The sequence below is a fragment of the Chaetodon auriga genome, chromosome 19 (genome assembly GCF_051107435.1).
Source record: "Chaetodon auriga isolate fChaAug3 chromosome 19, fChaAug3.hap1, whole genome shotgun sequence".
In the NCBI taxonomy this organism is placed as follows: Eukaryota; Metazoa; Chordata; class Actinopteri; order Chaetodontiformes; family Chaetodontidae; genus Chaetodon; species Chaetodon auriga.
The window spans coordinates 22,505,504-22,522,885 of record NC_135092.1 but is presented as its reverse complement, the minus strand read 5'-3'; the positions used below and the strand labels follow the sequence as shown (position 1 = coordinate 22,522,885).

The following is a 17,382-nucleotide window of genomic DNA, read 5'->3' as shown; positions in this document are numbered from 1 at the left end:
CTAAAGCTGACAGATGAATGTAATGGAGTAAAACTTCTGCTTCTGAGATGTTGTGGAGCACAAGAATAAAGCAGCATCAGGTGTAAATACTCAAGTGAAGTATCTCAAACGTGTACTTTAACCCAGTACTTGAGTAAATGTACTTCCTTACATCCCTCTGCTGCTCCTGGTGAAGTCGAATTGTTCAGATTTGCCTCTCTGAGTCTGACTCGCGTCATGTTTGTGTGAGTGTCAGATGTTGTGAAGCTGCAGTCTTTGTAAACGTACTGAACATCAGCACGGAGCTAACGGAGAGCGCAGCGATGCAGAAGCGTCCGTTTGGTCCAAAGAATCAGACAAAACGTCCTCTGTGTGGGCCCTCAGCTCACAGCACACCCAGACAGAAACACTCCCATCCTTTGTCCACAGCCTGACACTCTCAAACACACATTATGCCAATCTGCCCATGAATTCACAATGCAGTCCATCTGTGTGTGTGTGTGTGTGTGTGTGTGTGTGTGTGTGTGTGTGTGTGTGCTGGGTGGTGATGTAACCAGGGTTCGTCTAAACAGCTGATTACGATCACAGGAAAGTGAGACAGAGACGTTCAGAAACTTTCTCCCGTCGTTCCTCCTGCCTGGTTTTCAGGTCACTGATTTCTCTTCTGTGCTTTTACTGAAGTACAACTTTCAGCTACTTTTGCTGTATTTGACTATTTTCCATTTTTTTAAACGATTTCAGTGGTATTAGTACTTTTCCTGAAGTATGTGTGTGTTGTGTTTGTGAAATGTGAACCTGCAGAGTAACACGGAGCTAAAGCTGTCGCCCAGACGCCCTGAAGTAGAAAGTACCATGATTCCCTCTGAGGGAGCAGAAGAATAAAGTGGTATATAACTGAAATACTCAGGTAAAGTACAAGTACCTCAAAATTGTACTGAATTGCAACACTTCATTCTCTCTAACAGCGCAGCGCTGAAGCATCTTAACATTTCTTCAGGTGTATAAACACAGTTTCTGGCTCTTATTAGTAGTGACATAACAGCTACATCTGGTCGTCACAGTAGGTATTACTCCTCCTCAGTGGTTTTTACAGAGTGGTATTAGTACTTTTACTTAAGTACAGGATGTGAGTACTTCTTAATCTCTAACCAAACCAGTGACCAAATGAAAACAAGTCAATAGTTAAGCTCTTCAGACTTTGGACTGCAGGAATTTAAAGGAGAGGAAATCTTTTCCCTTCCTGCTCCTGCAAGACAAAGAGGTGCGCGCACACGCACGCACGCACACAAACCTACACACAGACACACACGCGCACGCACCCCGCAGGGCTCCTGGAGGAGGTCCGGGCCCGAAGCCGGATTGCAACACTCGGTGACTGGAGTCAATGAATCGGGCTCAGGGGTGTTAATGGAGCGGGGCGGAGGCGGGGGGCAGTGAGCAGGAGGAGACTCCCCTCGGAGGCGTTTCTCCTCCTCCTCCGTGTGTGTGTGTGTGTGTGTGTGTGTGTGTGTGTGTGTGTGTGTGTGTCCACACAAAGCGTCAATGAGCTGCTCCTTTCCCACGTTTCTCCGTCCAGGAGCGAAGGGCTCGTTTGGAGTAACACCGCCGGGCTCCGCGCTCCGCTGGCTGGGATGCGTTCAGGCGACACACGCGTTTGCGAGTCTTTAAGAAAACATTAATATGAAAGCGACTCGTCTGGTTTCGTCCGGAGCTTCGTCTGGTTTCTGAATTCCACGCAGAAAAGTTGTGTTGAGTGTGTTTTCAGTCCGGATCAATCCGGCGGCTAACGCGGTCAAGCTAACGAACGTCCCCCGGATACAGCAGCTAACGGTGGACGCTCGGCTGCAGGTAACGTTGCGACACTGATTTACCTCAAAACTCACCTTCTCTGCTCTTCAAACTTTATATTCCTGAGCTGCTTTTCTCCAGCGTGTGTGTGTTTTCTGTGCAGTACTAACGTGTATTAAAGCTGTCTGTTTATGGACAGTTTGTTTGTTTTTTCCAGTAGAAGGAGTTTTCAGAAGTAGCTAAGTTAGCTAAAGTTAAGCTAAGTAACAGAAAAAATCACGTAGAAATACTTCATTACAAGAAACAGTTGGAAGCGTTTTTTGGGTAAAAGTACACACTTAGTGTTTCCAAAATGTACCAAAAATAAAGTTTAAAACGCAGTAAAACGTCTCGTGTGAGCGTTACATGTACTTTTACAAAGTATTTTGTTTATTATTTCAACTTTATTAGCATGCTACTGTTTTAGCTAGTTAGCAGTAACTAGTGACCAGTGACTGGAACAATAACCTGCTCAGAGCGGTGTTTTCTTAGGTAAAAGTATCCACAAACACTATAAAAATACTCCATTACAAGTATAAGTCCTGCATTGAGAGTGTTGTTTTGGAGAAAAGTACACACTGTTGAAGTACTTCAGGGGTTTTATTACCAAAACTGCACTTTAAGTGTCAAAAGTAAAAGGTACACAAGGAGAAAGTGTCTTGTGTATTTTATCTTGTACTCCATTACATTTGTAGTACTTTGTAGTTTGTCAGGGTGGAGCTACTACTACTACTTTTTTATGTACTGTCGTGGGAATTTTTGTCTGTAGATGAAACTGTACGAGCTGATCACATGTTTGTGTAAAAAAGCTGTTTGTACAGTCAGTACTCACCAGCAGTGGGAAAAGTGTCAATACTGCAAATTTGAGGTATTTGTACTTATGCTACTTTATACCACTACATTTATTAGAGTGGTCACTTTTTATCTGAAGCTTTCTCCCACAAAAGCTTTGATCAAGGCATCATGTTTGAATCATGGTACAAATGAACAGGCAGTATTTAAAAGACTTGAAGTATAATTGAATTCTCCGCCTCGACCATCTGCATCAGCAAAAAGCTGCTCACACATCAGTGACAGTAATCCAGTATTTTAGGGTGTCACTTCAAGTGTATTTTGCTTATACTGACTTTGTACTTTTACTTTTTGAATGCAGTACTTTTACTGTGTTTACAGTGTACTGTTGCTTCTTTTTCTAACTAAATGATCAGAATACTTCTTCCATCACCGTCAGTACCCTTCAGGTGACGTAGATGCAGTATTTGCTCGTAAGTTGAGTATTTCTGGCTCAGTGTGTGCTTCATTTACGCCGCGCCGTCTTTTCCCAGCAGCTCTGTGGGTAATGAGGCGTTCACGGCGCTTGGTTACGGTGATCTGATGGTAATCTGTCTGCGGGCCGTTAAATGGTCTCCGTTCGTGATGTCAGGCTGAAATATGTGGCGTGGGCACGAGGAGTCTGACTCACTTTTCCACTCAGCGGTCCCAAAGCGTGGCGTCCTGCCGTGCTCACGCCTCCAAACCTGTGACCCGTCCTCTGCGTCTAACATTCATTAATTCTTATTCGCATCAGGCCGGACTTCTCCTCCGTCACCCCTTCACTTTCCCCCGTGACTCCTTCTTCTTTGTCCTCCATGTTCCTTTAAATAAACCCCCTTCTGCCTCCAGATCAGCACGGCCTCCTCCTGTTTGGCTCCGTCTGTGCTGTGTGTTGTTTTCCAGCTCGGGTGGACGGGCGGTGGATCAGCAGTTGGTGTGTTAGTATGACAAGTATTCAGAGCTGCCAGCCTGCTGCAGAATCTGGTGTGTAGGTGAAGGCTTCAGCACAGAGGGTGGAGGAAAGTGACAGAGGCTCGTTACTGAAAGCTGAGGGGGAGAGAGAGCGTAGAGAGGACTGATGACTTCTCAAGTGTTTTCAGGATGGGATCAGTGTAGTAAGAGCCCGTGTACAGACACTGGTTCATGCATCAGGTTGATATCAAGCGTAAATGCATCCATGAGGCGTTCAAGACCTTCTGAAAACTGACGGTTTAAACCACCTCTGGAGGAGATGTGACTCATTCCAGGCAGATCTTCATAAGGTGCGTTAGTGTCTCCAGGACACACCTGTCTTCTCTCCTCTTCCCACAGATCGTCCACATCAGGAGGCCGTGTGCAGATGTCCACTGACTGCATTGATCTGTGTGGGTGACAGATTATTGATCTGTAATGGTGATAAAACTTTTGTCTCTTACTTTGTGTTAGCTCATGGTTAGCTGTTAGCTGTTAGCTAACGCTGGCCAACTGTTGTCTTGACTGAACTGCTGAGAAGTCGAGAACAGTTTCAGGTGCATGAGCACCTCCTTCTGGACTGAGAGGAGGGCCAGCCCTGATTTACAGAAGGCCCACTGAGCATTTTTGACTCTTCTGGCCTTTTACAGACCAGATGAACAGCCGATTAATCAAGGACACAAACGGCAGATTCATTTCTAATGAAACTAGCTGCAGCCACAGACTGAGATGTGTAGTGAGCAGAGAAACTCTTTGTAAATGACCTCCTGCACGTCTCTGCAGGTTGACATTTCTTGTCTTTTAACATGTGACACATACAGCAGCTCTGTTATACCTGTGATGAGCTGAAATCTGCTTTGAGTCTGTCTCTGAAGTCCTGCAGCGTCCATTTTGCTGCAGCGTGTATCTGAATCTGCCCGCTGGCAGTGTGTTAGCTGGATGTGTGTGTTAGCTGGATGTGTGTGTTAGCTGGATGTGTGTGTTAGCTGGATGTGTGTGTTAGCTGGATGTGCAGGAGGGAGGGAGGACGCCGGATCCTCCAGAGTGTCTTTGATGAGATCTTTACATTTGAGTCAGTGTGTAAAAGTGTGTGTGTGTGTGTGTGTGTGTGTGTGTCTTGATCAACCTCGCGCGCTCTGCTGTCATGCTCACCATCCTCGGGGACACCACCCTGAACCACAGCACGCGCTCTGCTCTTATGCTCGTCTGCAGCATGAAGCTGAAGGACAGACGCGGTAATGAGACGCCTCGGTGTGTTAGGAGCCACGAGGGCGGCGGCGCTCGTCCTCTGTCGTGTCCCGGCCATCAGACCCGAAGAGAACGAGCTGAGGGCTCGGTGACGGCGGCCAGCCGCTGTCCATTTGTTAATGAGACTCATAGATGATGAGTGTCCTCCTGCTGTCGATGTCCTCAGTGTTCGTGTCTTTACCCGGCTGAAGCTAACTTCTGTCAGAGCTGCTTCTTGTGTCCAGTGTTGGTCTGGCTGTGTTTGTCCCTCCTCAGCTCCCATACAGAGCTAATGTGTTTACCAGAGGAGTTTCACACCTTCATGGTGACACATGCAGCAAATGGTGTCTGTCTGCAGCGAGCACATCTGTCTGTCTGTGATTTACTGCTACACTGTTTGTTTGACACTTGACAGGTATTTAGTAGTCACAGGTGAGCCGGGGGGGGGGGGGGGCTGTGGGTGTCAAAGGTTTATGGGTTCACATCATCACGTCTTCACCTACGCTGAGAAACAGCTGTGAAAGTGTGGAGAGGAGCAGATGATGAAGCTGCTTCTGTTTGTTTTAATACCATCTGTTTTCCCAGCAGCCACTGCTGCTCGTTCACCTCATCCCAGCGTGAAGGTGCAGAGACTCAGAGACTCGGAAGCTTGTTGCCTTCACTTGTTTTATCATCTGTTAAAGTGAGCAGAGGCTTGACGGTGCATTCAAGGACACTCAGATACTTGAGGTTGAGGAACTGATGATTGTTTGCATTATTGATTAATGTATAGATCTTTTTTCCTGATTGAGCAATGAATCATTAGTTCATACAATGTCAGAAACAGAGAAAAATGTTTCTAACGATGCAGAAAATTCTCATTTCTTTTTGTTTGTTTTAACCTGGAAGTGATTTGTTGAGCAGGAGAAACACAAAGAGTCACAGCAGACTTAAAAAATCGCTGATCAGTTTCATCAATAATCAGAGTAATCGTTGAATTGGTCCTCTGTGGATGAGTTTGGCTGCCTGTGAGGGGAGCTCGGAGCTGACGGCCTGTTTGCAGGGTGTTGTTCAGTAACATAAAGTAAACACGATTTGCAGTAAACAGTGATGATAACGAGCGTCTCGTCTTCTCGTGAATCTGATTTTATTGTCTCTCTCTGCAGTGAGTTCCCAGCCTGGAAGCCTCAGCGTGTTGATGTGTTAGGACACGATGTCTCCCCCCCGCTGCTTCCAGCTGCTGCTGCCCTGCATCCTGCTGGTTCTGCTGGTCCCGTTTCCTCGGGCTCAGTCCAGACCGGCCTCAGAGGACACAGACGCAGGTAAGATACTTCACAGATGTCTGACGGTCTGTCCAGGAGAGCTGAGGAGATTTAAAGTCCAGGCTACGTGAGACGAGATGAGACTGAAGCAAAGCACCTTCACACACTTACCTGCTTCTACCCCAGCAGAGCAGAGCAGATCAGATCAGATCAGATCAGATCAGAGCAGATCAGATCAGAGCAGAGCAGATCAGATCAGATCAGATCAGATCAGATCAGATCAGAGCAGATCAGATCAGAGCAGAGCAGAGCAGAGCAGATCAGATCAGAGCAGAGCAGATCAGAGCAGATCAGATCAGATCAGATCAGATCAGATCAGAGCAGATCAGAGCAGATCAGATCAGATCAGAGCAGAGCAGATCAGATCAGAGCAGATCAGATCAGATCAGATCAGAGCAGATCAGATCAGATCAGATCAGATCTGATCTGTATGTTTCAGTCCTCCACAGACTTTATGAAGACCGACGACATGACGAGCGATGGGACATGAGACAGATTAAGGTTTCTGTCATTTTAGGTCGTCATCACGCTGATTCATGGTCATTTTTCTGTTGAGTTTGGTTTTAATCAGTGAGTTAAAGGTGATAAAAGGTGTCATGATGATGAAAAATGTTCAAAAGTGACTGGGTCGATAAATCATTATTATGTTTTTCAGATAAGTTGGTGTGTTTTTATGTAAGGTCTAAATGTGAAAGGTGATTAACTATTGGATAGGATGAGAAATAGAAAGTACACAGCTGTAGCACCAGTGGTTAAATGGAAATACTCCAGTAAAGTACAAGTACACCCAGGTAGTCCAGAAGTTACTGATTTAGTGTTAAATATATGAAAGATCTTCAGCTAAATGATAAAGAAAAGCAGGAAATCTTCACATTAGAGTCTGGACTCATCGATCGGTCGTTTGATCACTTCGGCTCTGAAGCTACCAGCTAAGCTAACAGCTTTAACGCGCTGCAGCTCGTTAAGACTGTTCGTGGTGAACGTGTGAAAGAGGCTCGTTTTGTCTGTGCTGAAGCCGCAGTCTGACTCTGCTGTGAGCCGTTTTTAATCTGTTGTTTGGGGCTTTTCCTCCTCGTCTCCTTTGTTTGAGGCCTCTTTCATGTCTCCGCTGTGGTCGTGGTGTTTTAGACTCTGAATTATAAAAGAGCTTATAAAACTTTCCAATGAGCAAATTTCTTTAATGGGAAAGTGACTTTTTCCAGGTTTGGCTGTTTTTGGCTCTGAGGCATGTGGATCTGGTTGAAGTGATGTTGGTGGTGTGGCCGAGGCTTGGCTCTCGGGCTGCTGGTTACGGTCTGTATATCCTGTCCAGACGCAGTAACTCAGGAACAGATGCACTCGGTCTGCTGTGTTACGGCCGCTCGGGCTCAGAAACACAAGAAGCCCCTTTCAGAAAGCACTCAGACTGCTTCCTGCCTGTCTGTCCGTGTGCACATGCATGTATGTATACCTTCAGCGTGTGTTTGTCTTTTTGGTTCCAGCCATCTGGACTCCAGCTGAGCGCTCGTCTATGTGATACTGTTGTTTCTGAGCCCGTAAACTCTTGTTTTGCTCACATCACGTTCAGCCTCTCCGCTCAGCCTCTTCCATAAACAAAGCCTGCTTCTAATTTCCCACCTCGCTCAGTCGGATTCTCTCAAATGAAGGTTCGTTCTGAGATCAAACCGCCTCCCCCTCGCTCGCTCTCTGTCTCTGAGACCGAGGGTAAAACCAGTTAAATGTTCCCGTAAGTGCCATGAAGTCGACTCTGCCTGTAAAAAAGCATCCCTGAGACCCAGCCCTGTCTCACCAGGCGCCCTGATCTTTTTATAAACCGTTTGATGTGTTCAACAGAAGCTGCACGTTTGTCATAATCTGTGTTTTCAGCACGGCAGCGCTCAGAGGGCTGGCCTCGTGTCCGGGCTTTCTCCTGTTCACCTTCACCACAGCTTCAGGAGACACAGTCCAGTTTTTGTGTTTGTCACAGGAGGGAGGATTCGTCATCAGCTGGTTACACGTGGCGGCTCATAAAGGTGCATTTCCCCCGACGAGCAGTCTGATCAGTGCTGCGATCAAGCCTCCTGGGTCCGTCTAACTGGGCGCCGTTAGCCATGAAATAATGGAGGGAACATAGAGACGCACTACGGTGACCACGTGTGTCAAAAGACAGGACTTATGGCAGCTCGGAGGGGACACAATACCTCGAACACTGAGTCCGTTCCTCTGGCTGAGAGCATCTTCGGACAGATGATCCACTAACGAGCCCGCAGCCGTGCTGGCAGCTCTGTAAGGCGGCCGAATGCTAACGCTAGCATGCTAACATGCTCTCAGCGACAGTGCTAACATGCTCTGTAACCATTCTGGACATTTTATGATTTTCTGACATTATAGAGGAGACAGGATTAATCTGTTAATGAAAGAAATGATCAGCAGGTGATTGGTTAGTTTCAGCCCTGTATGCCATGAATCCACCTTTTCATGAGTGTTGGCGGCACGTTTTCACAGCGCGTGTTAATATTAAGGGTTAAGTTTCTTCCTGCTTTCAATTTTTAGTGATGAAACGAGCTTCAGCATCGTTTCATCATTTTCAGACATCAGGAGGAGGAGAGCTGCACCTTCCTCTCAGTCCAAGAGCTTCAAAGGAAACACCAAGAACGAAGAGTTTTTCAGCCCCCTCCTCACTGCAGCGCTCACCGTTCAGTCCCAGTGTGTGTGTGTGTGTGTGTGTGTGTGTGTGTGTGTGTGTGTGTGTGTGTGTGTGTGTTTATGTGTGCGTGCGTGCGTGTGCTGTTAATGGCCGGGCAGATAGGGAGGAGGTCTCTGAAGTTTCGGAAGTGGTTGGGTGTAGTAACTGAGCTGTGGCGACAGCTCCTGTCTGCCCGGCTGTTGAGTAGGAAGGCTTAATCCTCGCTCACAGTGACCCTTTCACAGAGCCGGGGTCAGAGGTCGGAGGTTAATCCACACACTGGCTTCATTGTCTGTTGGAGGCTCGCAGTAAGAAGCCTGAAGACCCGCCTGTCCCGTTTTCAGCTTTTCAACATCTGACTTCTTTTGTAGCCGACGGAGTTAAATCCTCTGAAGACGAAGAAGACGATGAGTCATCCTCAGAGGAAAATAAACTGTCCAATGAGCTGTCAACAAGCAACGAAAAGCTCCAGAGTAAGCTTCAAACCTTTGTTCTCTCTGTTCTCCTGTGTGGAAAACATAAATCAGTGCAAACACAAACCATCTTAATCATGGTGTTTATCTCGTTAGCGTCGGCGCCTCAGTGGGTGATGCCAGAGAAGATGGAGAAGCAGCTCCACGCCGTCCCTGCCAGCAGGACCGTAAAGTTCCGATGCCAGGCGGTGGGAAACCCCGTTCCCTCCCTGCGCTGGTACAAGAACGGCAAAGAGTTCAGGAAGGACCAAAGGATCGGAGGGTTCAAGGTGTGTTTTTGACCCGTCAGGAGGAGCGACGGAGGTCAGACGCTCGTTTTTAATTCACGCTCTTCTCTTTCTGTCCTCAATTTTTCAGATCAGGGACCACATGTGGACTCTGATCATGGAGTCAGTGGTTCCGTCTGATAAAGGCAACTACACCTGTGTGGTGGAGAATGAGTACGGGAGCCTCAAACACACCTACCTGCTGGATGTAGTCGGTAAGAAAACACACCTGTGTGAGACACCTGAACGTCAGGAAAGAAACTTATATGTGTTTTAAGATTTACTCTCAGGAGGAAAAGAGACGCACTCAGGTGGATGTTCTCTGAGAGAAAAGGAGGTGTTTCCCAGATGTGACCGGCCTCCTGTGGACTCACCTTTCAGGTGGTGAGCGAATGTGCTGCAGGTGACCTCTGACCTTCTTAAACCTTCTCTTCCAGAACGTTCCCCTCACAGACCGATCCTGCAGGCGGGTCTGCCGGCCAACCAGACCGCGGTCGTGGGCAGCGACGTGGCGTTCGTGTGCCGCGTGTTCAGCGACCCGCAGCCTCACATCCAGTGGCTCAAACACATCACGGTGAACGGCAGCAGAGAGGGACCAGACGGACACCCGTACGTCCTCGTCCTCAAGGTGTGTGAGGACGAGCCGATCGACAAACGTAGACGTGCACCCAGAACCTGCTGAGAGCTGCAGCCTGTAGTTCATGTTTAGTTCACCTGCAGGTCTTTAACTCTTTAACTGAGTTTTGTTGTTGACCGACATGTTTTCAGTCTACTTTGATATAAAACAGAAGCTGATTGGTCAGATTGGTCGTTCGTCTTTACTTGTTAAGATGTTCCTGAAGTTTTAATGGTTGAGATGATGAGTGTGTGCAGGAGGTCTGCTGTGAGTCACTGACGTTAAAGTCAGGTGTATTTGTTGCACAGTGGAGGTTGAGCAGGTCTCTGCTGCACGACGCTGCTCTCATTTCTGCCTGATGAAGCAGTAAAACCACACCTGGGATGTGTTATTTCGTGGTGATGGAGGACGTGTTGTGAGCCTGGAGCTGTGCACATATGAATACAACGAGAAGGATGAAAGAGCCGCTTTCAAACAGAGTCTCACTCATTCACTCAGTTATTAAACGAAACAGTCAGGAGCACCAATCAGAGAGACGAACCCGACCAGCTGCCTGCAGTCACCTCCTTTACCTTCACGGTCTTCTTCTTCTTGGCCTTTGTTGGCTCGTTGTTGCTTCTTTGCTCATCGCCGCCACCACCTGTCACTGAGGTGAACGGCGTGAAGCTGACAGCTGGAATGTGGTCAAAACTCAGCTGGGATAACTTCAGAGTAATGCTGGTCTGCGCGGTGCAACCAAACATGGTCGCAGCTTTAGCATCAAGCTAACCAGCTCTGCCTGACCTGAGTGAACTTAGCCGTCGCAGATCCACCTGCAGACGTTTCTTTACTCCACATTTCATTGTTATTTCCCGTCTTTTCTCTCCAGTCTGCAGGTTTGAACACGACAGATAAAGAAATGGAGGTTTTGACTCTGAAGAACGTCACGCTGAGCGATGCTGGGGAGTACACCTGCCTGGCAGGAAACTCCATCGGCGTCTCTCATCACTCCGCGTGGCTCAATGTGGTCGACGGTACGTGGCGACGTTCAGACGGTCCTGCGGGAATGATCTGCGGTGTGACGGCGAGGATCTGATGTTTGTGCTCTGACGTCTCTCCCCTCAGACCTGCCCCCCTCCCCGCTGCCCTCTCAGACCTATCTGGAGATCTTCATCTATTGCCTTGGCTTTTTCATCATCATCATCCTCACGGCCACGGCAGTCATCTGCAGACTCTGCTGCGCCCCGAAGAAGAGCGACTTCAGCAGCCAGCTAGCCGTCCAAAAGCTGGCCAAGAGCATCCCTCTGAGGAGACAGGTGAGACGTCCCTGACGCTCCGGGTTCCATTATAATCCTGAGCAGGTGTTTGACAGAACGCAGGTAGAAGGTGATCAGACAAAACGAGGTCACGTGGTGCAGCCTCTCACGCTGTCTCTCCCTCTGCAGGTGTCCGTGGAGTCCTCGTCCTCCCTTCAGTCTGGGATGTGTTTGATGCGTCAGTCTCGTCTGTCCAGCGCAGCCACCACCATCCTGGCGGGAGTGTCGGAGTACGAACTTCCCTACGATCCTGCGTGGGAGCTGTCTCGCGACAGGTGAGACCGCCTCCTTGCCGCAGGTTCGACGCTCCAGCAGCTGATTGGCTCGTGTTCTGTAGCTCTGATCTGAACTGCGAGTTGTTCTTGTTCATTTCTCGTCACGTCCTGCTTTTAATGAGTCTGTTGACTGAACGCTGCATTGAATCCTGTCGTCTGCTGTTACCTCGTGACAAATTATGTCTGTCTACCAGCGGGCAGTCGATCCTCAGAACCCACAGAGCAGTTTCTGTGCCGGCTTGTGTGGCCGTCCTCGACCTCCCAGGAAATACACAACGATAAAAACATTCATCCGGAGAAACAAACCCTCCTCAGCGTTTGATATCAGAAACGTTCCCGTTTGCTAACGTGAACATCGTATTTTAACTGTTAACTGAAAGCTTTTTGTTTTGTTTTGGTGTAAACTGGATCATATTTCAGCGGTTCGTCCACACGGGAACCGACGCAGCGCCTCTCTGAATGCAGGCCAGCGTTTCCACTGACTCTGTGAAGCTGAAGTTTCTCTGATCGCAGCTTCTTCAGTGTGAAGATTCTCTGCTTCTTTCTTTAGGACAGTAAACTGAATGTCTTTGAGTTGTGGACAAAACATTTCAGGATGTCTCTTGGACTTGGACAGATGAATAAAATAGTTGTTGCTGCGCTGCTTCAGATTAAAAACAGCAGGTGGCTGTGTTGGTTCAGGTGTCAGCTGATGAAATGTGATCCAGGAGGAGAGACAGATGTGATGAATTTCACTTTCTTCAGACGCCAAAACGCTGCTCAGAGTTCTCTGACCTCACTTGAAGCCGTTCACGCCCATCAGGAGGTCGACAGCCGGACCGTGGCGTTCAGGTTGTTCCTGAATCTTGACAGGAAGTGACCTCAAATCACAGCTTGTGCGATGCAGATTTCGGTCTCACAGGTGACAACAGTCCTCCTGCGCCGGTCCGTTTCCAGTCTGAACGCCCACTCTGTGATTCTCAGTCAAGGACAGCAGTGTCACATTTCCCGCCTCTGTCACCTGTACGGACATGTTCAGGCCAGGAAGAGGAGGCTGATGTGGCCTTTCGGGGACACAGACAGACACGTTTAGGTGGTCCAGTTTTCCTTTGTTGGACGGTTTGTCTGCAGACGTCGTTTGATGGCTGCAGCTTCCTTTTAGACCTTTTCACTCTGAGCTTCTTTTACCTGCAGGTCTGTTGTTTGTGTCAGTTATCGTTAGCATGCTAGCATCACAGCTAGCGCAGTGTTGTCCTCGCAGACTGTCAGTGATTGGCCGGCTGTGTGTCGTCCTCAGGCTGACGCTGGGGAAGCCTCTGGGCGAAGGCTGCTTCGGGCAGGTGGTTCTGGCCGAGGCCGTCGGGCTCGACAGAAACAAACCGAGCCGCCTCACGAAGGTGGCGGTGAAGATGCTCAAAGGTGAGAACTGCTGTTTCTCCACGTTCATCTTTGCCCTGTTCTGATTGTTAGATTTGCTTTATCTGCTGATGTTTAACAGCATGTATCGATCTCATTCTTTCCAAAGACCGTTCATCAACCTTTCTGTAAATAGTTTCTAGCCTGAGATCTAAAACTGTCCAGATATATTTGATTTATCATTTTAAAGGCATCATGGTCTTGATTTGGAGTGAAATCTGGATCTCAGCACGTTCTTTTTGTGGTGTTAACGTGAAGCTGAACTTGTTGTGTGCAGCCGACGCCACAGAGAAGGACCTCTCCGACCTGATCTCTGAGATGGAAATGATGAAGATGATCGGCAAACACAAGAACATCATCAACCTGCTGGGAGCCTGCACTCAGGACGGTGAGTGTGCGTCCCGTCACATGTGTGTGAGTGAAGGTGTGTGTCGGACACATGTGACACCTCCACCTGCCCTCCTCCGTCAGGCCCTCTGTACGTGGTGGTGGAGTACGCCTCGCAGGGGAACCTGAGGGAGTACCTCCGAGCCCGGCGACCCGTCGGCTTGGAGTACTGGAGCGGCTCCAGGCAGGTGTCTCTGGGCGGGCTGGAGCTCATGGAGCTGGTGTCTGCAGCCTACCAGGTGGCCAGAGGAATGGCCTACCTCGCCTCAAAGAAGGTCAGTGTGTGTGTGTGTGTGTGTGTGTGTGTGTGTGTGTGTGTGTGTGAGAAGCAGAGTAAAAAACAAGAAGCTTTTAGGAACCAGAGAAATGTGTCAGAGCTGCAGATCCACGTCCAGTCTGACAGAAACACCATCCTGCTGCTCCGCAGTCAATGTGGATTCATCCGCCGCTGAAAATAGATCCCAACAAATGTGCTAGTTCCTCCTGTTTGCTGGTTAAAACTACAGCGAGCAACTCTTAGGAAATCACTTTGACCTCGTTAAATGAAACTTTGTGAGGTGTCCTCAGTAGGAACCAATGGGCTTTGAGCCACAGACAGGAAGTCAGGCAGTATTGAGACAGACTGACGTGTTATGGACCGTGTCCCTCCTCTCTGTCGCAGTGTATTCACAGAGACCTGGCAGCCAGGAACGTGTTGGTCACAGAGGACAACGTGATGAAGATCGCTGACTTCGGCCTGGCTCGAGATATCCACCACATCGACTACTACAAGAAGACCACGAACGTAAGACGGACGGCTGCGACGCACTGACTGTCAGCGTGAAGACGATGTGTTCTGACTGACGCTCAAATGTCCCCACAGGGTCGTCTCCCGGTGAAGTGGATGGCGCCTGAAGCTCTGTTTGACCGCGTCTACACGCACCAAAGTGATGTGTGAGTCTCACCTGAAAGACGTTTTCTGTGTGTTTGTTTTGTCTGACCAACCGTCCAAAGCCTGAAGATGCTCCGTGACACAAATCGTCTCACATGTGCAATTAATTGGAAATAGCTGTGGATTAATTGATAACCAGCGGTGAGTAAAGACATCACTCGACCTCTTTTGCACAAGACAAGAAAGTCATTAAGCCTGAAACGCTGCGACTGAGCTTAAATAAATGAGATGTAACGTGTCATCAGGGAGTTTTTGTAGAGGCAGGCTAGCTGTTTCCCCCCGTTTGCAGCCTTTATGCTAAGCTAAGCTAGCTGGCTGCTGGCCGTAGCTTCATATTTACTGTTTGGACATGAGAGTGGAAATACTGTGACTCTCTTCTGAGGATCGTGATGCCACGTGCTGCAGCCTCTTACAGGATTTTAAATTGAACTAATTTGATTTAATGATGATCATCACTAACGATCGATGCCTGTGCGATGAGTCTGTGACGTCGACGCTGACGTCCCTGCAGCAGACAAACGACGCCACTTTCACTATCTAATGCCTCCGTGTGCTGCTGCTGCTGCAGGTGGTCGTTCGGGGTCTTGCTGTGGGAAATCTTCACCCTCGGGGGGTCTCCTTACCCCGGGGTCCCTGTGGAGGAGCTCTTCAAGCTGCTAAAGGAGGGTCATCGCATGGAGAAACCCTCTGCCTGCACTCAGGAGCTGTGAGTGGACCCCCCCCCCCCCCCCCATGCATCATTTCAGTTTCGGCTCGGTGTCTGAGCGGCGGTGTGTTTTCTCAGGTATCTGATGATGAGAGACTGCTGGCACGCCGTCCCGTCTCGCAGGCCGACTTTCCAGCAGCTGGTAGAAGATTTAGACCGCACGCTTTCGCTCATGGCCAACCAGGTAATGACGTTTCGTTTGACTCTCAGTCAGTAAACAGATGAAAACATTCATGTTTTTCACATGGACACAAAGTGCAGAGTTAAAAATATTCACTTCACTTTGGACGTATGATCATCAGTTCACACTTTCAACACTTTATGCTGTGGAAATAAAACGTGAAGCATTCAAAGACAGTGGGAAATTCCAGATTCTTCAACTGAACGTTCAGCTTTTTTTTCAGCACTTGCACATAGACGAGCCCGTCTTTCACAGTGACTAACCATTCCACCCAGTACGTGTCCACTGACGCTTCCACTGCTCCCAGCTGACGTGTCAGCAGAGCGCACACTGCAGCTCCTGCAGCTCTTCAGCTCCAGCTCAGCTCGTGTGCGGTGCTGTCGCTGCTGCGGTCAAACCTCGGCCTCACTCGCTGCTTTCGTTGTCTCTTCAGGAGTACCTGGACCTGGCCGTCCCTCTGGTCCAGTACGTGGAGGTCGACTCCTCTTCCTCGCCTCATTCCCATAACTCCACATAGGCGTCCTGGGAGCCGTTCCCTTCCTGGATCACCTTCATCCCGTTTCCTCTGCTGCTCGGTCGGCGGCGGCGGTCCCAGACGAGGCCGGGCGGAGGAGCTGGGACGAGCTGCTTCACTGGCGTCTGTCAGCGGCGGCCTGATGTGAAGAACAGCTGGACTCCCAGCGAGGCCTCACACAGCGTCTCTTCATACAGGCTGTAAAGAGTTGGGCCCTGATGGAGGACGGCGAGCGCCGCCTTCACTTCCTGCTCTGCTCGTCGCATTAGTGCTTCAGAACTGTTCACCATAACGTTCTCCGTGTGAATATTGTAAATAATAGTTTGTCCTCTGGAGACCAAACTGGTCTTAAGAGAAATATGAAGGAGACGAAGGGAGAAACACAAACTGTACTAATAACAAACGAATACACAACATGTACAAATAAATCTGTAAATGTGTCAGAAACTCTTTATTTTGCTTTTTTTTTCCCTTCAGCGCCTGGAAACCATCAGTCACTCATTCATCGGTGCGTTCAGGTTCATTCGTTTATTTTTTGGCTCCACATCACACTTCTCCTGCAGCTCAACGTGTCAAACACCTGATTAACAGTATTAAGATGGTTTGAAGCTTTGCTCTGGTGGAGACGCTGTCATGTGATTTAATGGATTAAATACGACCTTTGACCTTTGAGGAGGCGGTTTGAGCTCTTTGTTCACAGTCAGAGGTTTGTCCCTTGAACCTCCCTCATGACATCACACAGGTGACAGTGAGCCTTGATTGGTCGAGGGCCAACGTGTAGTCTGTAATGTGTTTGAAGTTGAGCCTCAGGCCGGCTGTCGACATGACGCCGTGAATGATTGCCAAACAGTCGGCGCCATCTTTAAACAATCAGCCGCCATGGTCGTTCAGAGCAGATGTAAACATTTAGTGTGATGCAAACCAGGTCTGAACGAGCGTAACTCGACCTTCAGCGCGCGCGCGTGTGTGTGTGTGTGTGTGTGTGTGTGGTACAAAAAAAATGAAGTGTGGAAAGCGAAGCTTGTCCAGGGCCTCTGCACCATCCATCACACACACACACACACACACACACTCTCTCTCCGGCTGGTTTTCTCTGCAGAGCTGAAGCAGCGTTTCCTTCCCACAGAGAGGAAACAGGGAGGAAACGTTGTGTTCCGTCCGTCCATCCATCACGTCCTCCAGCCTGACGTCTTCGTCCCTCTGCAGCCTCTGGCCTCGTTCGTCCCTGTCCCTCCTGTCCTCTGCAGTGACGCCGTCCTCGCTCCCTCAGACGTCTGAATCTTCTGCAGACAAACTTTTCTGCAGCTTCATGTGAAGTCTGTTCAAATCAAGTCTTTCAGATTGTTGAAAAGCAGGTGGGCTCTTCTCCTGAGCATGCAGCTCCTCGTCAGTCAGGCAAACAGCAGTAAAACTCCAGATGAGACACGTTCATGTCCAAAGAACATCATACCATCGTCATATCATCATATCTTGAACGAGTCCTGATGATTTGGAAAATTCAAACTATTCAAAATTCTGCTGTTTTCACCTGTGCGACGTTTGGAGGAGTGAAACATGTTAGCATGCTAACTTTAGCACTT

The 17,382-nt window shown here is 48.8% G+C and overlaps 1 protein-coding gene across 3 annotated transcripts; it reads left to right on the top strand.

Moving 5' to 3' along the window:
• The first annotated feature begins 557 nt into the window (after positions 1-557).
• Positions 558-16,251, top strand: fgfr1b (fibroblast growth factor receptor 1b). 3 transcript variants are annotated; one of them, XM_076757801.1, is made up of 18 exons: positions 558-627; positions 781-886; positions 5,943-6,098; positions 9,135-9,236; positions 9,333-9,505; positions 9,594-9,717; positions 9,940-10,130; positions 10,987-11,131; positions 11,223-11,413; positions 11,543-11,688; positions 12,965-13,086; positions 13,361-13,471; positions 13,555-13,745; positions 14,132-14,254; positions 14,333-14,403; positions 14,970-15,107; positions 15,186-15,291; positions 15,722-16,251. In XM_076757801.1, the coding sequence occupies exons 3-18, from the start codon at positions 5,990-5,992 to the stop codon at positions 15,803-15,805; spliced, it is 2,127 nt and encodes a 708-aa protein (XP_076613916.1). In that variant the 5' UTR covers positions 558-627; positions 781-886; positions 5,943-5,989; the 3' UTR covers positions 15,806-16,251. The 3 variants fall into 3 exon arrangements, with proteins under 3 accessions (XP_076613916.1, XP_076613915.1, XP_076613917.1); XM_076757800.1 differs by lacking the exons at positions 558-627; positions 781-886 and adding an exon at positions 1,343-1,827; XM_076757802.1 differs by lacking the exons at positions 558-627; positions 781-886 and adding an exon at positions 3,509-3,881.
• Positions 16,252-17,382: the final 1,131 nt, after the last annotated feature.

What these genes read in the sequence shown, in the direction of transcription:
- fgfr1b (XM_076757801.1), top strand. Translation starts at nt 5,990, where the DNA reads ATGTCTCCCCCCCGCTGCTTCCAGCTGCTGCTGCCCTGCATCCTGCTG. An exon ending in AAGCAACGAAAAGCTCCAGA is followed by an intron (nt 9,237 to 9,332) that starts GTAAGCTTCAAA and finishes TTATCTCGTTAG; the next exon opens with CGTCGGCGCCTCAGTGGGTG. An exon ending in CGTACGTCCTCGTCCTCAAG is followed by an intron (nt 10,131 to 10,986) that starts GTGTGTGAGGAC and finishes TTTTCTCTCCAG; the next exon opens with TCTGCAGGTTTGAACACGAC.